General features: G+C 41.1%; 2 protein-coding genes across 9 annotated transcripts in view; both read left to right on the top strand.

Moving 5' to 3' along the window:
- Positions 1 to 26,480, top strand: part of sdhaf4 (succinate dehydrogenase complex assembly factor 4) — a 139,505-nt gene that overhangs the window by 81,124 nt on the left and 31,901 nt on the right. The window lies entirely within an intron of this gene.
- The window catches only part of fam135a (family with sequence similarity 135 member A), a 117,264-nt gene that overhangs the window by 77,179 nt on the left and 13,605 nt on the right, over positions 1 to 26,480 (top strand). For 3 of the 8 annotated variants that reach the window (XM_055635028.1, XM_055635023.1, XM_055635024.1), the window contains 7 exons: positions 4,167 to 4,244; positions 4,506 to 4,555; positions 6,488 to 6,646; positions 8,238 to 8,311; positions 10,788 to 10,942; positions 14,971 to 17,194; positions 23,136 to 23,296. In XM_055635028.1, the coding sequence (XP_055491003.1) occupies positions 4,167 to 4,244; positions 4,506 to 4,555; positions 6,488 to 6,646; positions 8,238 to 8,311; positions 10,788 to 10,942; positions 14,971 to 17,194; positions 23,136 to 23,296 (2,901 nt within the window). The remainder of the gene's footprint in view (positions 1 to 4,166; positions 4,245 to 4,505; positions 4,556 to 6,487; positions 6,647 to 8,237; positions 8,312 to 10,787; positions 10,943 to 14,970; positions 17,195 to 23,135; positions 23,297 to 26,480) is intronic. The other 5 variants (XM_055635030.1, XM_055635025.1, XM_055635031.1 and 2 more) reach the window with 3 other exon arrangements.

The raw sequence follows: 26,480 nt of genomic DNA, 5'->3' as shown, positions 1-26,480 counted from the left end.
AGAAGGCTATTTGTCCCTTCGTGTTCCACTTGCCTAATTTTCTACATCAATGTAAACCTCTTGCACCTATCCCATTTCTGTTACTTTCCTGAATGTGCAAAGGAACAGAACCTTAAATCTTCTTCAGTCAGGAATTCCCTCTGGGTGAAAATGTTTCTTCTCATCTCTGCCATCCACTCGTTCAAGCCTATTTATGAACATTGCAACAAGGTCATCTTTCATTCTTATTAACTTGGGAATATTGGCCCACTTCATTAATAAATGAACCTTCTAACCCAAGTTTCAGTCTTGTGAAGAGCATCACTGTCGGGACAAGATGGAAATGCAAAGGCCTTAAAAGTGTGCCTTGTTAGCTGAAAATATTTGGTTTATTCCCTTGAATCACTAATTTCAATGTTTCAGAAGTAATCCATTTAATAGATTTGATGTGTAGGAAGGAACTGCAGATGCTGGTTTAAACCGCAGATGACACAAATAGCTGAAGTAACTCAAGGGGTCAGTCAGCATCTCTGGAGAAACGGAATAAGTAACATTTTGGGTCGAGACCCTTCTTCAGACCGAGTCAGAGGAAAGGGAAACAAGATATATAGACGGTGATGTAGAGAGATATAGAACAAATGAATGAAAGATATGCAAAAAACTAACAATGATAAAGGAAACAGGCCATTGTTAACTGTGTGCTAGGTGAAAACGATAACAGACAATGAAACTCAACAAGACGACTTTGAAGCTGGTGTGACTTGGCTGGGGGAGGGATGGAGAGAGAGGGGATGCAACAGTTACTTGAAGTTAGAGAAATCAATATTCATACCACTGGGTTGCAAGCTGCCCAAGCGAAATATGAGATGTTGTTCCGCCAATTTGCATTTTGCTTCACTCTGACAATGGAGGAGGACTTGGACAGAAAGGTCAATGTGGAAATGGGAAGGGAATTTAGTGTTTGATAACCGTCGCCATCTATATCTCTTGTTTCCCTTTCCCTTGACTCTGTCTGAAGTAAGGTCTAAAACCTGAAACGTCACCTATTCCTTTTCTCCAGAGATGCTGTCTGACCTGCTGAGTTACTCTAGGTTTTTCTATTTATCTGTGGATAAATTCAATTGTGGATATGATATTCCTTTCAAAATCTTTAGTGTAGAATTTTGCTTCCAAGAAGTAAACATAGCATGGAATTACATGCTACTTTACTGTTCTACTTTAAGTGTGGAAGAAATGCTTGTTTTTTTCTTCGTTGCATGAATGCCATTATTTTTGACAAATGCATCAAATCTGAAACATGATGCAGGTAGAAACTTAAATGCTTGTTCATGCCACAACACAGCAGTATTCAGTTTAATGGCGACACAAGAAACTGCAGATACTTGAATCCTGAGCAAAGCACAAAATGACAGAGGAGCTCTGGGTCAGGCAGCATCTGTGTAGAGAATGGAAATATGCCATTTCAACTATCTGAATCCTGACCCGAAATGCCATCTGTCCATTCCCTCCACAAATGCTGCCTGACCTGCTGAGTTCCCCCTGCTCTTTGTGTTTTGCTCAGTACTCAGTTAACTTGGATATTACATAATTTCCGACATGAATAATTTATATGCCATCCCCCTATAAAGGAAAGATTATCTGGTATAGTTGATCTCAATTTTCAGGACACAAATGTGAGAGACTTAACTTGACAATATATGCATCCTGTTACAACGCAATGAAACCTGTCTTGGCCTTGTTAGTTTCTTTGGTTCAAAACAACGTATTACAAAATGGTTATCAAATAAGAAAACTGATTATACCCATGGAATTACAGATAGCTTGATCGCCTTAATGTGAAAACTATAACTATTGCAATGCTTTGCACAGCAGCACTTTGACAAAATAAATTGGGGTCAAATTTAAGACTTCAAAATTGTACTATTTCTACGAACACCAGTAAAAAGTATAAAGTATTTGCGTTTTTTCAATTTTTCAACAAGTGGCAACAATATTTCCAGTGTCTATTTGTAAATTTTAAACAAACTTTAATATTTGTAAACTTCAATTCTTCATGGAAAACGTGCTGGATGAAATAGTCAGTTGTTTCCTTTTCATCTGATGCATTATGAAGAAGATTGTCATTTTATGTTCCAAAGATCCAGAGAAATACTGTCTGCAGCTTACAGTTTGTGCAGGGCCATACATGATAGTAAGTTCAAGGGAGAAGATACAATCAATCAATAATCCAAAATGTCTTTTAAAAAAAGGGGCAGGCAAAAAGCTAGTACCCCAACAGGTACAAAGGTAGACAAAGAATGCAACTGTGTTGGAGCCTCAATTATACTTACCCGCTGTGACATTGAACCAGGCCACTGACCGCTAAGATCGTGCAGACTGGAGTGTGCACTAGAGTTCCAGAGTTGAACTTGGCTTCACATAGACTTTAGTCAGATCCAAAAGTCCTGTGGTGTTGGAGGACTGTGACATGAACAGGACTTGTGGCACTTGGAGATATCTAGCCAAATATCTGCATGCTGCCAGAAAATGCACAATAGCTTTCTGGGTTCTATTCTGGAACAAGGTATTCTTCAGCAGCTGCATGTACAACCAATCAGTTCTGTTCAAAATTACCCTTTGCTCAGCCCAAGTGGGGAGCGAACTCAAAGCTGCCTCAAATGCAGGACATAGAACAGTACAGCACAGGAAAAGGCCCTTGTGCCCGCAGTGATTGCGTTGTACATGTTGCCAAGATAAACTAATTGCATCTGCCTAAATATGGTCCATTCGCTCCACTCCCTGCAGGTGCCTATCTAAAAGCCTCTTAAATGCCACTATCATATCTCTCTCCACCACCATCGCTGGCAGTGTGTTCCAGGCACTCACCTCAGTTTGTGTAAAAGAACAAAAAAAAAATGCCCCGCACATCTCCTTTAAACTTTGTCCATCTCATCTTAAAGCAATGCCTTTTATTCTTTGACATTTTCAGCCTTGATAAAATGTTCTGACGGTCTACTGTATTTATGCCCCTCATGATATATACTTCTATCAGGTCTCTTCTCAACCTCTGATGTTCCAGATAAAGCAATCTAAGTCTGTCAAACCTCTCCTTACAACTTACTCAGAAAGTTGTGATGGAAGGTGTATTCTGGCTTGATATGACCAGTGGAGTTCCACGTGGATCTGTGCTGGGATCTCTATTGCTTGTGATGTAGACAGACAATTTGGATGTAAATGTAGATTAGTAAGTGTGCAGATGACACCCAAATTGGTTGAGTTGCGGATAGTGTGAAAGGCTGTCAAAGTATGCAGTGGGATATAGATACCGAAATGGGCAGACATAATTGCAGATTAAGTTTAATCTGAGTAAGTGTGAGAATTAGTGGTAGTTGGTCAAATGTAGGGGAAAACATACAGTTAATGGCAAGATCTATAACAGCATTGATCTATAGAGAGATCTTTGGTTCCAAGTCCATTGCTCCTGAAAGTGGCAACACAAGTAGATAGAGTTTTGGTTTTTTTTTAGTCACCCAATCCACCCAAGTAAAAACTTCTTCAGCATTTATTTCAATTAAAAAATATCTATTTAAACCGATGGATAGTAGGCAATAAAACTTAAAGGAACACACAACTTGTTGTTGTGTAAAATCAGTTTATTAGTGACTTTAATCCCATGAATTATATGAAAATGTAATTATGATTTTAGTATGACTAATACTGCCAATTTTTGGTTGTCCTCTTAATTAGTTGTGAAAGTGACCTCTCAGTCCTGCCAACTATTCAAAGAGGAGATCTTATAAAATAATGTCCAATAATCTTTGCACGGTTTGTGGCTGCTTGCTTTCTCATACCCCGATAAGATATTGCATTTGTATAATATGTTTAGTATGTCTTAGATAAGTACTAAAATAAATACTTAGAGAAATGTATTACGGTGAAGGTTTGCTGACTTTGCTATTACCAGAATCGCTAGCAAAAAACATTGGACTAATAAACTTTTGCTTCTCTTTTTCTGCTAATCTTTTGCTTTGCTATGATATTACAAGTATGATAGCTGAAGCTCACATAATAAATTTAAGCACTGAAAGCTTTGCCTGTGGCAGTCCGATTTGAGTATTGCAATTCCAATAACTAATCTTTAGACAAATTGATAGGGTCTAGTTTTAAAAGATAAAGTAACAAGCACATGTGTACAATCCCATGACTAGCCATGACCAACATGCAGGTCCTTTATGAACGACTTCTCAGAAGAAAATATCCAAGAGCACAGATGGACGCCTTAATAGGTAACTATGTAACCTCTCACAGTAAACCTTCATCGTCTTCTGTGGATTACTTTGTTCCAGAATAATCAATATAATTTTTAAAAGTAGATTCACTGCTAAGATTGAACAAATTAAGAGAAAATTGTGTGACTCTCTTAAAATGTATTTTGCAGATTTGTTTTGCATTTCGTTAACAAGTTTAACATAAATCTTAACATTTTATTCTTGTGGTGTTTGCTTTTCTAATAGTTAATGCATTTTAATGTAGGCTTTATTTTTCAGAGGAGATTGATGTTGATGCTAGACTTGCAGATCTTTGTAACCAGATAAAGGTATGCGTCTGATACAAATACCTTTGCCCTTACAGAAATCATAGTTACAGTTTTATAAACTTGAATCTGTTGAAGAGGTTACCCTTTGTGTATTATCATTTCTATGAGCTGTAGAATGGATTTGATCTGGAAGTGCGCCTCTATATTAATGAATAGTATAGGTTTAGTGACTGAAAAACAAAAACAATCGGCAGCGGAGGAAAATCTGAAATAAAAACAAAAAATACTGGAAAATTCAACAGGTCAGGCACCAGCTGTGGAAAGCGAAACAGTCGACGTTTCAGGTCTGGACTCTCAGATTTAGGAGAGTGAATAAATATACAACTTGGTTTTTAATAGGAGATAAAATGGAAGTGAGATGTTAGGGGAAAAAAGGAAAAATATGTCATTGGGTGATTTAAAATAGTTTAATGGTGGAGATTAACACCACATTAAGATTCTTGGTCCATATTATGCATTGTTAATGGGAAATTATGAGACCTGCCCAGCAAACCAGGCCTGCAGCAGAAGGGTAAGAAAAACTGATCTAACATAATATAAAAAGAGAAAATGGAAAATGTTGGCAAAATCTGCTCGGGCAGCTCCCACAACCTTACTGTTAACAAGACCGAACACAGACCAAGTAACTGCCATTAAGCCAACTTGTCCAACAACAGACATTTCAGCCTGAAGAAGGGTTTTGGCCCGAAACGTTGCCTATTTCCTTCGCTCCATAGATGCTGCTGCACCGGATGAGTTTCTCCAGCACTTTTGTCTACCAACAGACATTTCAACTTGTCCAACGACAGACTCTCCCTTGTTCTCCATATCTCACTCCTACATTTTCTCCTACTGAAAACCTTCTATCCTTTTGATCCCAGTTCTGATGAAAAGTCGCAGAATCAAAACTGACGATTTCTCTTTATGTAACTGTTGCTTGATGCATTGAGTTTTTCCAATGTTTTATGTTTTCAAATCTAATAACTAGTAGCTGGTGTAAGAGCATTATTACATACAGATTTCTAAGTTACAAAAGTTCAATCCTAATCAATTGCAGCATTTGTAAATGTCCAGGACAGATCCAAACCAACATTCCGACATTAAATCAGACTTGCACAGTACTTAGAAACATAGAAACAAAGAAAATAGGTGCAGGAGAAGGCCATTTGGCCCCTCGTGCCAGCACCGCCATTCATTGTGATCATGGCTGATTGTCCCCAGCAAAGGTTGCAAATTCAATTAATGAATTGATAGCCCAAGCCAGAATATGGAGTCTTAAATAAGCTTGGAAATAAAATGTTTAGATAAAATGAATACGAACATCATGCATGTCATACATGGTACTCAAATGTATTTTAATATATTTATATGCTTCCTGATTTGTTAACGTATTATGCCAGCTTCAGAATAACAAAGTGTGTTCCATAATTACAGTCACAAATTCTGCATAGTTTATGCAAGTGCAACAAAACTCAATAAAATCTCATTATACAAGAATTGGAATAAATCTAAGTAAGCCTTTTGTATTAGTTTAGCTTCATGTTTATCAGTGAAATTATTAATTTCAGCTAGAATGTTTTGTCAAATAAAAGCAATTTTGTGTAAACATCCAGTGCATTCACATAATTACATTCATAGTTGAATTGCATTGTCACCCTGCTAGAGAGGGGCAGGTGTTTCTGCATCTGCCCCTCTTTATGTGAATCATTTCAGCTGAAAATTAAAGTGATTTGATTTGGTGGGCAAGAACGTGAGTGTTAAAAATAGACATCCCTGAATATTTAACAGCACTTTTGTGCTTGCATAAGCACATAAGGAAACAAAGGTTGTTTATTTTCCCCTTTAGGTAGAGCTGTAGCAATGTGAACCAGTAAGTGTGGCAAGGTCAGTTGTCTTGCTAAATTCACGTTTTATTAACTATTAAGCCTCACAATTTGTGTTTTGAAATTATAGCAGAAATTTGAAAATCCTGATGAGCTACCAGAGTGGGTGAACATGGATCTGGCACAACTTTGTTCTTTATTGATGGCTCTTTGGGCACAGTTCTTAGAGATTGTGTCACTGCAAGGAGAAATTTCAATTTTATTAGCAAAGGAACATCATGCACTTCGAGTGAGTATGGTATCCTTTGCATGTGAAAACTTTTAATTTCAAATTAGAAAATGGTAATTACTTACAATTTACATCAAATTGCAACATAGAAATGGGCTCTTTGGTTTAACCAGTCAGCGTAACCCATAGCAGTATGAAATTCTAAACTCAGCTGTTCCGTTCCTATATTCCATATTCAGTTTTCAATAATCACTGGTTGAAATTCTTATATATTGAAAAGCTTTCTGCTTCAGACTCTGTGCCTTAAGACTTTGTGTATGTTATTTCATATTTCGCCAACCTGGATGAAAAATACGGAAGCTTAATTTCTAATTCTCATTCAAACATTTATCCAGTACTGTTCATTAGAAAAGCTAATCAGTCAGGAGAGAAGTTAGGGTTACGGTTGTACTAGCACTTATTTAATATTAATTTTAAATACATTGTTTTCACCTCCTTTTGCTTTTCAAGGGACTACTTGATCTCTCAAGCCCATGCCATCTCAGCATGAGTAATCAAGTCAGTCAAATACCTCAGCCTGTTTTCCTGTGACTAATATTCCCTTAAGCATTCGTCCAAATCTCTTCTCAAATACAATTGTATCTGCTTTCATTACTCTTTCTAGCAACAAAATTCAAACATCGCTTCTTTATGCATGAAATAATAAATTGAAGGCAGCAGCACATAGAAACACAGCACAAGTTTGATTGGTGTTCCTTCTTTGTTGTTTAGTCTAAATCCTGGACCACCTCCTCCAGCAGCATAGTGAAAGCACAAGGAGTCACCTGCCACTACCTACTCTAAGGCAATTGGGGATGGGCAATAAATACTGGCCTTGCAAGTGACAGCTAGATCCTGAAAATTATTTCTAAAAAATCATCTTTCATCTCTGCCCTCTGATTTTCCAGACATTTCCAGCCTTCACTTCTTCTAGTCCCTTGATGAGTTTGAACAGTTCTATCAAATCACCTCTAAACCCAACCTATGTTCTCAAGTTAACAATTTAATCTTCTCCGCTCTATCCATATTGTTGAAATACTTTGCACCCGGGAACATCCTATTATCTTATCTGTACTGTACTTATCTTTTTTTATTGTCTTAAAATAATTTTCACCATGTTAATTTATACTGTGTTCCTATACACTTTCAACTTGTAGTTCTGTTTTCCTGTTTTGCCTTGGTCAAGATGAAGGTCACAGATTCGCAATACTCTACACATCCATCCCAACAGTTGAATGAACCACTGTTCCATTTAGTTCCTATATTTCTTTTAAATTCCTTTTTATGTGACCAACTAGTTTACATTGACCCACCTTGAACCAATCTATATCGTTCTGAATCTCTTTCCATAATCTGTCATTTTTGTATTTGAATATTTTGAAGACAATTTTGTCTATGTTATTGTGTATTCAGATTGGCTTCTGCTGGTAATATGTTTTCCATCTGAAAAGTTTCAAAGTTATTCAGCAAAAGTGTGAAAATTCTTTAACAGGAGTATTTTATTAAGTACTTATAGTACGAAGCTTAATTTTAGAGTTTTTAAATCTACCATGTGAAATTTACCAAATTATGTAGTTACAATATTTTCTTCCACTTCTGTCCAATTGGATAGGTAAGAAGATTTTCTGAAGCTTTTTTCTGCATCGAACATCCAAGGCAAGCAGCCCTAGCATATCAGGAATTGCAGTAAGTTGTGTGAGCTTCTTCATAAGGAAAGAAATTAACTGCTTACATTTTATTTTTCATAAGACATCTGTTTAAACCTCTGTATCATCTGTAAAATGCACTAAAAATATCTGACTCATCGTCACCAATAGTCGATTCCAAACCCACAACATCTATAACCTAAAAAGACATGGCAGCAAGTTCCCTTCCAAATCTCACAATTTGCTAATTCATATCACCTAATTTCTTCACTGTCTAAATCCTATAATTGCATATCCTGCAGAACTGTGGGAAATATCTTTACCACGGAGACTGTAGCTGATTAATGTCCAAATGTGCCAGCTTAAGACGGTCCACGGAAACAGTCTCGTGCCTACCGCCCATGTTGATGAAGTCGATGTACCGTGTTGCAGCATCTGGAAAGGTCCCTCGAAAGGCCTTTGCAGTGGCGTACGATGAGAATCGCTGTAAAGGAAAACATACTGGCAGTCTTTGAGGGCGGTTGGGACGTACGTGGGGATGAGTCCGTGGCGGGACGGGGGAGAGCATGCCCACCTTCTCCTGGAGGCGCGTCAGCATGGTCGTGGGCGGTTCCTGATGTCCATGTGCCACCGGGATTAAATCCCCTAGGACCGTAGGCGGGGTGCTGTACACCAGTTCGGCTGAGGAAATTGCCAGCTCTTCCTTCGGGGCAGTGCATATGCCCAGCAGAACCCAGTTCGGGGCAGTGCATATGCCCAGCAGAACCCACGGCAACTCGTCCATCCAGTCCGGGCCCGTGAACCGTGCCTTTAAGGATGCCTTCAGGTGATGGTGAAAACGCTCCACTAGGGCGTTGGCTTGCGGGTGGTAGGCCGTAGTGTGGTGCAGCTGAGCGGCAAGCAGCCGGGCCATTACTGACCACAACTCGAAGGTGAACTGCGCACCTCTGTCGGAAGTGAGGGGTGGGGGGGGTCTCGAGTGACGACTGACAAAGGCAGTGGGCTACCAGCTTCCATCGATCAGTTGTTCCAGCACTCCGCCCATGGCTATGCCAGATGCTATGCCAGATGCGTCAACCGTGAGAGCAGTTGGCGCATTGGCCCGTGGATGGACCAGCATCGTCACCTTGGCCAGTGCCTCTTTGGCGTTGTTGAAAGCGGTCGTTGCTGCGTCCTCCCAAACAAGCGCTCTCTGCTTGCTGACCAGGACCTTGAACAGCGGTTGCATGATCCTGGCGGCTGCAGGCACGAAACGATGATAGAAATTCACCATGCTGACAAATTCTTGGAATCCCTTCACCGTAGAGTGTTTGAGAAACTGGCGAATAGCCTCGAACTTGGTCGGGAGCGGGACTGCACCGTGCTGATTGATGTGGAAATGGGCATTGTGCGCTGCTCAGACAGCATGTGGGCATCTCCCCTTCACATGATCCTCAAAGCATTTGGGGGCTGGAGACCCTGTGGGGACTTCCGCCGTCTCAACGACGTCACAACGCCGAGGAAACTGACACCTAGAAAGGTTGATTTCCAGGCCGTGCTTGTTGAGCTGCTGGCAGAGCAGCCAGAGGTGTGCGCGGCACTCCTGGCGAGAGCGGCTGGCGACGAGGATGTCGTCAAGGTAAATGAACAGGAAATCCAGCCGTGGCCCACCATGTCCATGAGCCGTTGGAAAGCCTGAGTGGTGTTCTTGAGGCCGAAAGGCATCCGCAGGAACTCGAACAGCCCGAAGAGAGTGATGATAGCCATCTTGGGGATGTCTTCCGGGTGGACTGGAATTTGATGGTAGCAACGTACCAGGTTGATTTTGGAAAAAAAGATGGGCTGTGATGTCCTGGATGCAAGGGACAGGGTACCGAGGGTTGTGACGTCGTTGAGGCGGCGGAAGTCCCCACAGGGTCTCCAGCCCCCACGTGGGGCTGTGATGTCCAGAAAATGGGCAGTTTGATGGAAACTGCGTTTTGCTGGTCTAGGTTGTTGGCTGCAAACATGATAAAATCCAAAATAAGCCGTTTTTGATCGTCGGGATCACCACTGTAGAGGTCCACGCGTTGTATACACACTCTGTTTCTTTATTAATCGATACAGCCCGGCACCCACGCACATTCAGTTAATATTTAACTAAAAACCTTACCGTGGTTCGTGAGCACATCAGTTAACCTCCCACACCTTTGTTCTCTACTCGCATGACAGCCAGCCCCCCTTACAGCATGATTGGTCGGCCCAGAGCACGCCCGTTCACGATAGAGTTCGAGTTCGACATTCGAAGGTTTGATAGACATGTGGCTCGGCCACAAGATGGCGCCACAAAAGTTAATTTAAAAACTTCAGTTAATGTATTTTTAATCTATGAAGATCAATATGACTATTGCAAGGTCTTGTTTTAACTCAATACCCTATTTCAAAAACAACATGTTATGCTTACTGAAAGCTCAGTTTGAAATAAACCAAGAACATTAATGCATGCGAAAATATGTGATATTTCACCTTTAATGTGTACATATTTTGGGTAATTTCAGTGCACAAAGCCATGGACAGATGGCTGCAGCTGTGAAGAATTCGACCTATTTTAATTCCCTTCCATCTCTTCCCGTGGAATGCGCAGAACTAGATGGTGACTTCAACTCACTGCCCATTATCTTTGAGGACCGATATTTGGATTCATTCCCTGAAGGTGAAAAATATTTCAGAGCCAGTTTGATGGAGCATTTAGGTGTTTAATATTTTGATAAATATTAAATATTTTTATTTAATGTTCAACACAGACATCGTGGGAGGGGGGGCGTCACACGGGAGGTCTGGTCCCCGAACGCGGCGTCAGTGCTCACCCTGCAGACAGGCGCCCTCCAAAGCCAATCACCCCCATCACCTGTTCCCCCGACGTAACCCATTCGCCCAACACAATATTCCACCACTCACCCATAGACCCCAACTGCGCAGGCGCAGCTCATTTCCCCTCATCCCCCAACACTCCCTCCCCTTCCTCTTCACGATCCCTCTTCTCCTCCCCTCCTCCACTCCCTCCTTCACCTTTCACCTCCCCTCAGTCACTCCCTTCCCACCCTCCATAACCCCTCTCCCCGCCCTATCCCCTTCACCCGTTGGGCCCCGTTTCCCCAACGCAATATTCCACCACTCATTGAGCGCTTCCCGGAGCCAATGAATTGTCTAAACTTTTGAGTCTGCGCCGGCGCTCCCTGAAGGCAATGAATCCTACCTACGTGGGGGGGGGGCAGTCGGCGCTTCCCAGAGCCAATGAATATACTCGATATATTGTGTCAGCACTGCATTACGTCAATCAATCCTTCCCAAGGGAGGAGGGGGGGGGGGGGGGGGGGGGGGGGGGGGGGTAGTGGGCACTTCCTGGAGCCAATGAATTGACTCGACTTTTGGGTCGGCGCTCCCTTGAGCCAATCAATCCTTCCCGATGGGGGGCAGGGGGGGGCAATGAGCGCTTCCCGGAGCCAATTAATTGACTACTTTTGGGTTGGCGTCTGTGCTCCTTGGAGTTAATGAATCCTTCCCACGTGGGGGGGGGGGGCTGTCGGAGCTTCCCGGAGTCATTGAATGGACTTGACTTTTGAGTCGGTGCTCCCTTGAGCCAATCAATCCTTCCCACGTGTGTGGAGGGCGGCAAAAATCTCACTCCCCTTGAAGCTGCTGATCCCGTGTCTCTCTGTCACCTCTCCCTCGTTCTCCTTTTCCCTACCCTCAGTCACTCCCTCACCTCTCCCCTTTCGCACTCCCCCACTAAGCAATGTTTAAATAACATTTCTTCTCCTTCCATCCTCCACTCCGTCAACTCTCATAACTCTATTGGCAGCAGAGATCACATTGTGATGTCATTTTCGGTTCACTGCAGCGTGTGTAAATGAGATCCCATTGTGATTGGACGACTGTGAGATGCCATTGTGACATCACTGGAAGCTGCAAGAAAAGTCTCCCACTCACAGACAGTTATTATTTTCAAAGTTGGCTTTTTTTAACTTTAAATATTAATAACGTGAAATATAACATCAAATGTGAAGAAACCTGATACTAACGACCACGGGAAAAAGCTGAGCAAGATTCTGCAAATATATTCACGCTATTGTGTATCGTTTTGGCATAGTTCCTCGATCTCACAGACAGACAGACAAACAAGGCGATACTTTTAATAGTATATAGATATAGATAGATTAAAGTTTTCAGTTGTCTGTAAATTAAAAGTAGATGATGAGGACAAGACTTCTGAAATATAAAACATTTAGATAATCATCTTAAGCAGTCCTTCCAGATGACTAGCTTGTGTTCTCAGGTGACTGATGGGTCTGGAACCACTGCCAGTGATGAGAACAGTGGGTGCCTGAATGGGACAGGTAGATAGGTAATTTGTGAAGTAGTGCACTTCTTCTGCCACTTACATAGCATTTCAGTGAACTTCTGACTCAATACCATCCCAAGAACTCTTCCATTTTAAAGGATCTTTGAAATTCCTCAGAGGAAAAATGGATGTTGCAGTTTTGCAAGGAGACTTTGGGCTCAATCTTTTCCTTTTCTCGTGTGGTAATCTCATCCTATGCCAGACAAATAAAACTGAGATTAGTTCAGAGATACAACATGGAAACAGGCCCTTCGGCCCAACGAGCTTACTTCAACCATCGATCTCTGGTTCATACTAGTTCGATGTTATCCTATTTTCTTATCCACTCCTTACATGAATCAAATTTACAGAGGCCAATTAACCTAAAAACCTGCACATCTTTGGGCTTGAGCACCCAAAAGAAGCCCATGCGGTCATGCAGAACAATCAGTCTAGTTACAATCAGGTCGGCCACAAGCTCATTGAATGGCAGAGCAGCTTGTAATTTTTTTTGAGGATTTCATTTAATAAACTAGTAGATCAATAAATGGAACCTCTGAATTTGTTATGATTACAATGCCATAATTTTGTTATTTTTGGAAATTCCTTTTTTGAGTTGACTTAGTTTCTTAAGTGTTAGTAAGGTTTCTTAAGAGTTTGAAGGGTTTCTTTACCAGATGAACTCAAAGGGTTGTGCAAAGAATCCATATGAAATCTTAACCATTGTGATAGTGCTTCAATAGACAATAGATGCAGGAGTAGGCCCTTCGAGCCTGCACCACCATTCAATGTGATCATGGCTGATCATCCCCAATCAGTACCCCGTTCCTGCCTTCTCACCATATCCCCTGATTCCGCTATTTTTAAGAGCCCTATCTAGCGCTCTCTAGAAAGCATCCAGAGAACCTGCCTCCACTGCCCTCTAAGGCAGAGAATTGGGCAGATTTACCACTCTCTGTGAGAAAAAGTGCTTCCTCGTCTCCGTTCTAAATGGCTTACTCCTTATTCTTAAACTGTGGCCCCTGGTTCTGGACTCCCCCAACATCGGGAACACGTTTCCTGCCTCTAGCGTGTCCAAGCCTTTAACAATCTTATATGTTTCAATGAGATATCCTCTCATCCTTCTAAACTCCAGAGTGTAGAAGCCCAGCTGCTCCATTCTCTCAGCATATGACAGTCCCGCCATCCCGGGAATTAACCTTGTAAACCTACGCTGCACTCCCTCAAAAGCAAGAATGTCCTTCCTCAAATTAGGGGATCAATACTGCACACAATACTCCAGGTGTGGTCTCACTCGGGCTCTGTACAACTGCAGAACGACCTCTTTGCTCCTATATTCGATTCCTCTTGTTATAAAGGCCAACATGCCATTCGCTTTCTTCACTGCCTGCTGTACCTGCATGCTTACTTTCATAGACTGATGTACAAAGACCCCCAGATCCCGTTGTACTTCCCATTTTCCCAACTTGACGCCATTTAGATAGTAATCTGCCTTCCTGTTTTTGCTACCAAAGTGGATAACCTCACATTTATCTGCATTAAACTTCATCTGCCATGCATCTGCCCAGTCCCCCTGCATTCTCATAGCATCCTCCTCACAGTTCACACTGCCACCCAGCTTTGTGTCATCTGCAAATTTCCTAATGTTACTTTGAATCCCTTCATCCAAATCATTGATGTATATTGTAAATAGCTGCAGTCCCAGCACTGAGTCTTGCAGTACCCCACTAGTCACTGCCTGCCATTCTGAAAGGGACCCCTTAATCCCTACTCTTTGTTTCCTGTCTGCCAACCACTTCTCTATCAACGTCAGCACTCTACCCCCAATACCATGTGCCCTAATTTTGCCCACTAATCTCCTAGGTGGGACCTTATCAAATGCTTGCTGAAAGTCAAGGTACACTACATCCACTGGCTCTCCCTTGTAAATTTTCCTAGTTACATCTTCAAAAAATTCCAGAAGATTATAAGTATATGAATATAAGAAATACATGAGTGTAGGAAACTCAGTTTCTTGCATTGTTCTGCCATTCATTATGTGCCAATTTCCTGTATTAATCCCATATATTTTATTCACAAACATACAGATCGATAACAGGAGTCGCCTATTTGGCCCTTTGACCTTGCTCTTCCAATCAATACAATCATGACTAATCTGATTGCAACTCTGAATTCCCACCTGCAATCTGCATTTCATGCATTCGAGACGTGAATAGATCTGAAATATCTATTTGCAACTCTCACTTTTTGAAATTCAACTTTTTTTTTGGTATAATTTTTCTTTTTTATGTGTGTTACATCATAATTAAATAAGGATGTTTTGATCCGTTCATGAATTTCTGATATTTTTTCTTTAACAGACTTGGATGTTCCCTGGAGTGGAGTTCAGAATCTAAGAAGATCATCTTTTTCTGTCAAATTGGAAAAATCTGACTCAAAAGATCATAACCCTTCAGGTTTTTCTAGTCCTGATTTTAAAGCACGACCAGCAAGCATCTACCATATTAAACATACTGAAAGTGAGAAGCCGCTGACAAAACTGCAAAAGATTAAAGCTGATGAGCACAGCAAATCAAAAGTAAAAGTGGCAAAGCTTAAGAAGACAATTAAGTCTGAGAACAGCAAAAAATTGGTGAAACAAAACTCCAAGGATTCAGTGATATTGGTTGGCTATAAATCCTTTAAAAATTCAAACTTGGGAGAGAGCAGTAAATCTGAAGGTGGGCTTTCAATATGTCCAAAAGGTGGGCAGGTACCCACCAGCAAAGGAGCTGATGATAGGACAAAACTAAATAGTGAGCTTTTATGTCAACATAAAGAACTGATACCTCTTCTGTCGAGTATGGAAAAAAATGCAGAGACTATGAAAACTAAAAATTGCAATGAATTTGGTTGCAACATTAATGATCACAAAATGGAATCTTGTACATTTGCATCATCAGCTGTATTTCAGGCAGGTCCCGAGTCTTCAACCTTCATGTGTGCAAGATCTACTAAAACTTCAGTTGATTGTTTAAATAAGCAGCAAATAGCACCAGCATCAGGAGTCAAATGTATTCAAGTCAAACCACGGACTAAATGCACATATGAAGGGGATAAAGTAATAGTCTTAACGGCTCCCAAAGTCCCTGTTAAACATGATGACCAAGACCTTTGTCCATCTCCTGAATCACAGCTCCTGGATTCTAAACCTGATTATTTACTGTCCGAAAAAAATCTGCAATGCCCTGCTGCTGCTGAAAGTGCACTACCGAATGCAGTTACAAAGTCTTTTAATTTGGTTCTAAGTGGAGAACCTGTTAAATTGCCAGACGTTTATGTCACTTGCTCTTCCAAAATTTCAGATTCAGACATTGAAAGTGAACCCAGTTCTTTTGCATTTCAACCAGTTTCAGGTTTAGCCTCTGAGCCAATATTGGACCAAGTTGTGTTCAGTGAAAAGTCTTGCATGCAGCTGCTGCTTAAACCAGATTTAAGTTTAAGGAATGTGATCGAAGGCCGCTGTACAGAGAGTATAAGTGCTGTAAGTGAAATACAATCATCTTTGACTTCAATAAATTCCTTGCCATCAGATGATGATGATGATGATAATGCACATCCATTTCATGAAAGCTCAAAGGTTGCTGCCATTCTTGCACAGCCAAGAATCGATGAACAACCCATACTCTTAGCAGCTGAATTAGACCAGCTTAAATCAAAAATAAAACACTCCAATGTCATAGTTCAAGAACAAAGTGTTGCATTCTTTGAATATTCAGAGCCTATAAAACCAGTTCCTCATATTTCTGAATTTTCTGATGAGTTTTGTAACTGTGTAGCTGTTCAAGAAAATAACATCAAGAGTCAACAGCAAGATATTAGTTCTGCTAATACTTTTGGAGAGACTCAAGACCTTATGGAAGAGTTAAATTTAGCAAAAGCATCCACAAAACATATAATTAAACTGAACTCTGAAATTATTCATCTTGATGAGCCAAGCAGTCCTACCTCAGATGTGACAGAAATTGGCCAAAGTTTGGATCCAGAATTGAACTTAAAAGGGTTTGCAGATATAATTCAGGAAATGCCAGTTCTCCAGGAGGCAAATGATAAAGTGCAGACAAACCTTTCAGCTGCTAGTAGCATTGACATTGTGAAACAAGGATTGGTGGAGAATTATTTTGGATCTAGAAGCAGCACAGATCTTTCTGATATTAGTCCTAGTGGTTGTGACAGCTGCCCCACAAGTCCTCAAAAGGAGACTTTTGGCCCTGTTACTCTTGCACAAGTAGAAGATGATGAGGATCAAGAAATGATCGAAAATGGTTATTACGAAGCTGACAATGATGCTGTGTGTGATGGAGGTGATGTAGTCAGATCTGAGCTAATTAATGTTGATCATGCCACAGGAGCAAGCTTGCCAGGACCATGCATTCCGACTTGTTTATCATTTTCCTCAGTTGCCAGAGATTCCCCATCTATCAGTGGTTTGTCTTCTAAAAGTAAACTTGATGCAATTACAAAACAACCAATCAGTGCTGCCTCAGGCTCTGTTGTATCAGTTTGCTGGTATGAGGATGCTGCTTCAAAAGAACAAATGCACATGTAAGTAGCTATGCTTTTTTTTCATATATCCATCTCTTTACACAGAACTCTATTCCTACTCACAAATCTGTTTTCAAACATATAATACAAATCTTTAGAATTTTTGGGTAACAAATTGAATCAAGGAGATTTTGTATTTTCTGCGATATAAAATATCTCCAAGTTAAAGGTGTAGCTATGGGCACCCCTCAGTTCTGCCTGCCCTTTTGTCGATTACATTGAATGGTCCTTGCTCCAGGTGTACACTGGCAACATCCCCCAACACATTCTCTGCTACATCGACAACTGCTTAGGGGCTGCCTCCTGCACCTGTGCAGAAATCGTTGCTTTCATTAACTTCATCACTAACTTCCACTCTTCCCTCAAATTCATCTGGACTATCTCTGACACCTCTCTCCCCTTTCTTGATCTCCCTGTCTTCATCATATTGTCGACCGAAGTCCACAACAAACCTACCACCTCCCACAGTTATCTGGACTACACTTCCTCTGACCCTGCCTCTTGCAAAAACACTATCACCTACTCTCAATTCCTTAGTCTCCTCCGTTCCCAGGATGAGGCTTTCCATTCTAGACCCTGAGATGTCCTCTTTCTTCAGTAAATGTGGTTTCCACCATGTTGGTAAAAATTGTAGAAAATGATAGGAAAGGAATATGGAGAGTGAATTGTAGAACCCGAGGGAGCAATGGTGGTGTGGATAGGGGAAGCTGGGTAGATGGTGAGTGTAGCTTATCTGAAATTGAAGAATTCAGTGTTCATGCTGTTGGGTTCCAGGTGGAGTATGAGGTGCTATTCATCCAGTTTGTGTGTGGCCTGACTGGCAGTGGAGGGCTCAGACAGGTCCGTAGGGAAGGGCGATTGAAGTGGCTCTTAACTGGGAGCTCAAACTGGGCCTGGCGGTCACTAGTGTTCAGTGAAGTAGATGAAAATGTACAGGGAATGATTGCATATGACACTAAAATAGTTCTTGATCAACTGGGCAATTGGGCCTAGGAATGGTTAATGGAGTTTATTTCAGATAAGTATGAGGTGTTGCATTTTGGGAAGTCAAACCAGGAAGGATCTTCTCAGATAACAATAAGACCTTGGGTAGTATTGTAGAGCAGAAAGATCTAGGAGTACAAGCACATTGTTCCCTGAAAGTGGCATTGCAGGTAGATAGAGCAGTGAAGAAGACTTTTAGCATACTGTCTTTCATCAGTCAGCAAGACTTGGGGCTGAGGGGTGATTTTATAGAGGTGTATATAAAATTATGAGAGGAGCACATATGGTGACTGCACAGAATCTTGATCCCAGTATAGGGAAATTAAGAACTAGAGAGGATTAGTTACCCTCAGGGGTAACTTTTTCAGAGTGGTGGTATATGGAACAAGCTGCCAGAAGAAGCAGTTGAGGCAGGTAAAATAACAAGATGTAGAAGACATTTGGACATGTTTATTGAATAGGAAAGGATTAGATTGATTATGGGCCTGGAGTGGGCACATTGGACTAGCTTGGAAATAGGCACCTAGTTCGACATGGATGCATTGGGCTGAAGGGCCTGTGTTCGTGCTGTATGAATATATGACTTTATAACTCAGATTGGAATTCCTCTAGCCTGTTTTTATATTTTGTTTCAACCTCAACATAATATTTCACAATGTTAATTATACGATCCTCCTATGACACTCCATTATTGTCCAATTTTGTAAACAATTTGTTATATGATTGTGCTACTAACCATTTGCACATGACAAACACGACAAGAAAATGTTCTCCACTTACATTCAGTCACTTTAGAGATTACTCATGATCTTGCTATAAACTCCTCCATTGTTATCAACATGCAGCTGATTTGGCAGCATATACTAATCAGCCTCTATTTGTATATCGTTACTATCTCTATCCACCACCAGTTGATTCCCCAATTGCTTCAGAACCCTCAGACTTTTGTCCAGTCACTAGCAATCTTTTTGCGTATGGCGTGCACAGCCTAAAGTTGTAGGACAACTTGTTCTATTTGATCTTATATGATTGTGCATCCCGGGTTGATTGCATTCGTCGAAACAGGATAGACCACGTGAAGGTTGCAATCTTGCACCCCACTAATAATCGTAATTTACTGGAATGAGAAATCTTCAGCCACTGGACAAATTTGCTTTCAGTGTCAGAACTCCATACCCTCCATTGAACAGTCTCACAGGCTGAATCAAATTGTTTTAAAACTTTGAAATTGTCACGGAATAGTTACAACCTGGAACCTCTACTCGTTGAATTAAGACGTGTCCAACATAAAAGCAATCCCATTCTAATCCTAACAGCTAGACCCGCTTCTCATCCTTTTCAATGGGCTTGAAAATACTTTCCTTCCAGATACTTATCCAGCTCCCTTTTGAACTACAACTGAATCTGCCTCCATCACCTCCAATGCGTGCTAGACCCTAATAATTTATGTGATAAAATTAACTATTCTAATGACGCTATTGGTTCTTTTGCCAATCACTTTTATGTCCTCAAGTTCTTGACTACTTTGTCAATGGGAATATTTTTTCTCTATCCACTTTGTGTATCCTTTATACCTATATCAAATCTCCAGGGTTTCGGCTTGAAACGTTGCCTATTTCCTTTGCTCCATAATTGTTGCCTCATCAGCTGAGTTTCTCCAACATTTTTGTCTACCTTCGATTTTCCAGCATCTGCAGTTTCGTCAAAAATATCAAATTTCCGTGCAGTCTCTTCTGATCCAACAAACAAACCGAGTTTCTCCAGTTTATTCACATTACCAAAATTCATGTCTCTGTAATCATTTCGGTAAATCTATTCTGCACTCATATAAAAAGCTTTCATATCTTTTATAAAGGGCGGTGCTGAGAGTTGGATACATTTTTACTGTTGTAGCTGAATCAATGCTTTTTATACAGTTCATCATGACATGTTTACTATTGTATTATATGCATCTATATGTAAAACCCAGGAAATAGTATGCATTCAGCCACTTTTTCAATCTGTACTTCCACTCTCAACAACTTATGCAAGTATACTTTCCAGCCTTTTTAGAACTATGTATCCAAGGCAAACCAATAGATCTCTAGAAGGTCCTAGTGCCAACTCCTCGAGAACTCTACGAAGACTTCCCTCCAGACCAATAATTATCTTTAATATTATTTTTGGTTTCCTGATGCATGGCTAAGTTTCTGTCTCAATTACATTTCCCTTTGAAACATAGAAAATAGGTGCAGGAGTAGGCCATTCGGCCCTTCAAGCCTGCACCGCCATTTGATATGATCATGGCTGATCATCCAACTCGGTGTCCCATCCCTGCCTTCTCTCCATACCCCCTGATCCCTTTAGCCACAAGGGCCACATCTAACTCCCTCTTAAATATAGCCAATGAACTGGCCTCAACTACCTTCTGTGGCAGAGAATTCCACAGATTCACCACTCTGTGTAAAAAATGATTTCCTCATCTCGGTCCTAAAAGATTTCCCTCTTATCTTTAAACTGTGACCGCTTGTTCTGGACTTCCCCAACATCGGGAAGAATCTTCCTGCATCTAGCCTGTCCAACCCCTTAAGAATTTTGTAAGTTTCTATAAGATCCCCTCTCAATCTTCTAAATTCTAGCGAGTACAAGCCAAGTCTATCCAGTCTTTCGTCATATGAAAGTCCTGACATCCCAGGAATCAGTCTGGTGAACCTTCTCTGTACTCCCTCTATGGCAAGAATGTTTTTCCTCAGATTAGGAGACCAAAACTGTACGCAATACTCCAGGTGTGCTCCCAAGACCCTGTACAACTGCAGTAGAACCTCCTGCTCTTTTACTCAAATGTGAGGCTGCTGAGATTTTTGGCATCTCCTTCCTTGATGAAGATTAATGTAAAGTGTCCATTTAGTAGATTTAAACTGAAGGTTTTTAGTCTCTGATTGACAGCTTCAACCCGTGCAACTTTTTTCCTTTGCACATGTCAATAAAATATTTTTGGATTTCTTACCTGTCTTTAGCCATCCTCTCAGTTTGCTTCACTCATTTCCTTACCATTAATTCAGCTTGGAACTTTCTGTTATCGTCCTGTTTCTCAATTGTGTAAACAAGTACAAGTAGAGTACAATAGTAAGGATGTCATGATGCACTTCCATTTTACTCTCTATCCTTGGTCATCCAAGGAGCCCAAACTTTAATCCCCTTACTCTCCTCCCTTGGGGGAATGTACCTAGACTTTAATGAGACATTTCCACTTTAAAGGCCTCTTATTGTTCAGTTGCTGGTTTGGCTGCCATGTTTTAATTCCTTTTCACCTGAGTCGTATCTATTCTCGACCCAGTGAGATTTGCCCTTGAAGGGCATCTTCACTCTCCAATACTGCATTATTCTCTTTATTTAACATTGCTGCTCCTCTCTTTAATGCCTTTTCCTATCTAATCTGAACATTTTGTATCCAGGAATATTTATTGTGTATTCCAGCCACATATTTAGCCAGGTCTTTGTTATTGCCACACCGTTGTAATTCCACTTGTAATTTCACTTATACGTCACCAACCACTTCATACATGTAAATACATCTAAGACTTGTCTTGTACTCACTTTGAGTCTATTTCTGACTTCTTAAACTCCCAGTACCTGTTCTACTGCTATTTATCTCTCCAAATCCATTTTCCTCCTTTTGAAGCTACAATCTTGCTAATCATCCTACCAAATTGGTTTAAATCTTACGCAGAACATTTGTGAATCTTTTCACGTACATTTATTCCAGTTCTCCCAGCTTCTAGAGGTCCCACCTCGCCCAGATTTGTCCCAATGCCTCAGGAATCGAAATAATTCCCTCCTGCACAATCTCTGCAACTACTTTAATCATCAGAATATCACAATCATTTGCAAATCAAAGGTGATTGTGATATTCTGGTGGCAATCTTACATAGTAAATGTTCCTCATGATTAAATTGAAGCTGATTTGATGTAATGCCTTTGCAGAATGTTTGAAAGGAGACTAACTTGCAACTATTATTTGCTCTGATATTGTGGAGCATAAGATTTTTACCATTCTAGAGTTGACTAAATTAACTTTAATTTTAGGAAGAAACTGCAGATGCTGGTTTACACTTAAGACAGACACAAAATGCTGGGTGATCCATTCCTTCTCTCCAGAGATGCTGTCAGTCCTGCTGAGTTACTCCAGCATTTTGTGTCTAACTTTAATTTTAATTATATCAGTGCTCCTCAATACACGTATTAATTCTTTGAAATATGCAAAGATTAAACAAATGAAGACAATTCGATACCGACCATGCCTGATAATGTCATCCCCATTTTTGATATGCCATCTTCCAATACAAAAATATCTTTTGTTTTGCTTTCATTTTTTGATTTGGCACGAGTTGAAAGTCTCACAACTTTGATAACAATAATAATAATAATAATAATACATTTTATTTATGGGCGCCTTTCAAGAGTCTCAAGGACACCTTACAAAAATTTAGCAGGTAGAGGAAAAACATGTAAGGGGAATGAAATAAATAGTAAGAGACATGACTAGTACACAAAGTAAAGATAGAATTCAATTCAAAACACAATATGAGGCAATTAATGCACAGATGAAAAGGGAGGGGGACGTGGGGCTAAGGATAGGCAGAGGTGAAGAGATGGGTCTTGAGGCGGGACTGGAAGATGTTGAGGGACACGGATTGATGGGTTTTATTGCTTTCTTCATCCTATTGTCTTCCTACGACCTTTCTTAGCAAATCTGAGAGTGCTTGGAAAAGTCCCTAGTTATCTTCTAGTTTGTACTTTTAAGTGTTAATTTAATGGCTTATCTTATGTACGCAAAGTGATTAATTGTTTATGGAAATTAAATAACAGTCGATGTAAGGAAGACTGAATGTGCAGCAAGTAATGTGCCATTACAATCAAGTTGGACAATTGGCTTAAAAGTCTGAATTTATAAAATGAAAATCTGTTCTGACCGTAGATTCCTCCAGGCCAAAGAGGAGTTGAAACTACTGAAGTTTCCTGGTTTTATGTACAGTGATGTTTCTGACCTGGCTTCCAAAACCCCCTACTTCAGCTTGGAGAGCGATGAAAACTTGGACGACGGCATTCATCTAATAGTTTGCGTTCATGGATTGGATGGTATGTTTAATGAAAGAAGCATTTAGTGGAGCATCAGAACATGGTTCAGTATGGGATATCTGGCCCATTTGTCCAGACAGTTATCTTGAGACTGTATATTCGAACTGGGAAACTGATAGTATAAAGCTAGGCTTGACACATCCTCCAATGTGTGATGTAATGACCAAATTATTACTTGCAATTCTGCTTTAAAAATAACTGATGAAATGCCAATTAGAAATCCTGACATGTTACTTTCGCACAAAATTGAATTTAGCTTGGCATAATAGGAGAACCACTTAATTTTATTTCTCAATAATTTCTCTAGACCTTATCTTGACAGCCATAGCATATAATTATGTACAGTTTCATTAATGAGTGGAACCCTTGTTTTTTTTGAGTGCCAGAGTTGCTGAGGATGGGATCAATTGGTTAATCCACGTGTTTGTTTGTTGACCACATGCTGCAGATCCAACTTGATAGCTTTGACCCCTATGTCAATGCCTGCTTGTTTATGATAAAGTTACTGAGTCATTCTTGGCAGTAGACATTGAAGTTCCCTCAAAGAAAGTATGTGGGAGGGTAACACATGGAAATCATAAAGAGGCTTCCTGGTCTGTGTTTCACAATACCTTGAAAATGAAGTTTGGAATCATTGTTGAGGACTTCCAGGACTACGGCCATCTACCTGTAAACAGTGCCCTCCATAATGTTTGGGACAAAGACGCATCATTTATTTATTTGCCCTTGTATTCCACAATTTGAGATTTGTAATAGAAAAAAAATCACATGCGGTTAAAGAGCACATTGTCAGATTTTAATAAAGGATTTTATACATTTTGGTTTCACCATGTAGAAATTACAGCAGTGTTTATACATAATCGCCCACCCCCCGTCCTCCATTTCAGGTGCCATAATGTTTGGGACACAGCAATGTCTTGTGAATGAAAGTTGTCATGTTTAATATTTTGTTGCATTTCCTTTGCATGCAATGACTGCTTGAAGTCTGCGATTCATGGACATCACCAGTTGGGTGTTTTCTCTGGTGATGCTCCGCCTGGCCTGTATTGCAGCCATCTTTAGCTTATGCTTGTTTTGTGAGCTAGTTCCCTTCAGTTTTCTCTTCAGCATATAAAAGGCATGCTCAATTGGGTTCAGATCGAATGATTGACGGCCACTCAGGAATTGACTATTTTTTAGCTTTGAAAAACTCCTTTGTTGCTTTAGCAGTATGTTTGGGATCATTATCTTGCTGTAGAATGAACCGCTGGCCAATGAATTTTGAGGCATTTGTTTGAACTTCAGCAGATAGGATGTGTCCATACACTTCAGAATTCATCATGCTACTACCATCAGCAGTTGTATCATCAATGAAGATAAGTGAGCCAGTACCCACCCCCACCATCATGTTTCACAGATGATGTGGTATGCTTTGCATCTTGGGCAGTTCCTTCTCTCCTCCATACTTTGCTCTTGCCATCACTCTAATATAAATTAATCTTCGTCTCATCTGTCCACAAGACCTTTTTCCAGAACTGTGGTTGCTCTTTTAAGTACTTCTTGGCAAACTGTAACCCGGCCATCCTATTTTTGCATCTTGCAGTGTAGCCTCTGTATTTCCGTTCATGAAGTCTTCTGCGGACAGTGGTCATTGAAAAATCCACACCTGACTCCTGAAGAGTGTTCCTGATCTGTTGGACAGGTGTTTGAGGATTTTTCTTTATTATAGAGAGAATTTTTCTGTCATCAGCTGTGCAGGTCTTCCTTGGCCTGCCAGTCCCTTTGCGATTAGTAAGTGCACCAGTGCTTTCTTCTTAATAATGTTAAAAACAGTTGATTTTGGTAAGCCTAAGGTTTTGCTGATGTCTCTAAAACGTTTATTTTTATTTCCCTTCTCATAATGGCTTCTTTGACTTTTATTGGCACAACCTTGGTCCTCATGTTGATAAACAGCAATAAAAGTTTCCAAAGGTGATGGAAAGACTGGAGGAAAGACTAGGTGCTGAGCGCTCTCTTATACCTGCATTAAGGAGGCAATTCAGCACACACCTGAGCAATTACAAATGCCTGTGAAGCCATGCGTTCCAAACATCATGGTGCCCTGAAATTGGGGGGGGGGGGGGGATGTATAAACACTGCTGTAATTTCTACATGGTGAAACCAAAATGTATAAAAATGGCCTTTATTAAAATCTTTAACCACGTGTGATTTTATTTCCATTACAAATCTCAAATTGTGGAGTACAGAGGCAAATAAATAAATGATGTGTCCTTGTTCCAAACATTATGGAGGGTACTGTATTTCACTGTACTGCCTCTTCAGTTGGGATTGTTTTATAAGTAGAAATGTTGAGGAATACTCTGATGTGATATCTGTAAATTAAGACTAGACTAAGTGGGACCCGTTGGGTCCCTGTTACACAGGCTTGGTCTCCCAACGCAATATTCCACCACTCATGCATAGCTCCCAACTGCACAGGCGGCGTAGCTCATTTCCCCTCATTCCTAGCACTCTTCCACCCCACCCCGCCTCCTCTTTACCCTCCCTCTTCTTTCCCCTCACCTCCTTACCTCTCTCGCCCTCTCCTTTTCCCCTGCCCTCGGTCACTCCCTCCCTCCATAACTCATCTACCCTCCATACCCCTCTCCTATCCCACCTCCCCCACTCCTCACATACCCCTATCCCTACCACTATTCCTCCTCACCTCCCCCACTGCCTTCCTCTATTCTCCATTCCATATCTCCCCCTCCTCTACTCCTCCCTCTATTCCCCCTCCTCCCACACTCTCCCCTCTTCCCTCTTCTTTTCACTCTCCTCCTCCCCTCCCCCAATCCCTCCCTCGCCTTTCCTTTTTCTCTACCCTCAGTCACTCCCTCCACAACTTCTCTCCCTCTATCCCCTCTCGTTCCCCACACCTTCCTTGGATCTCAAGGTTGCCGCCCCTCACCCTTCTTGCGTGCCCTGGAGGAGCATCAGCCGTTGGCGCCCTTAGAGCCAGGCCTCTGATCCTCGCCTCGGCCCAGAAGCACCAGCAGCTACGGCTGCACCGGGATGGGGGGTGGAGGTGGAGGGAGAGCTCGGGGAAAAGACGGGGGACGAGCCAAGGGGGAGAGGGGGCAGGAGCCAGTGAGAGGGACCAGAGGGAAAGGGGTTGGAGCTACGGGGCATTACGATGGTGATGCGTTTGGGACTCACAGCGGGTGCT

Source organism: Leucoraja erinacea, chromosome 5 (assembly GCF_028641065.1).
Source record: "Leucoraja erinacea ecotype New England chromosome 5, Leri_hhj_1, whole genome shotgun sequence".
Classification (NCBI taxonomy): Eukaryota; Metazoa; Chordata; class Chondrichthyes; order Rajiformes; family Rajidae; genus Leucoraja; species Leucoraja erinaceus.
Note: the sequence above shows the minus strand (reverse complement) of the source record. Positions and strands in the feature narration are given on the sequence as shown.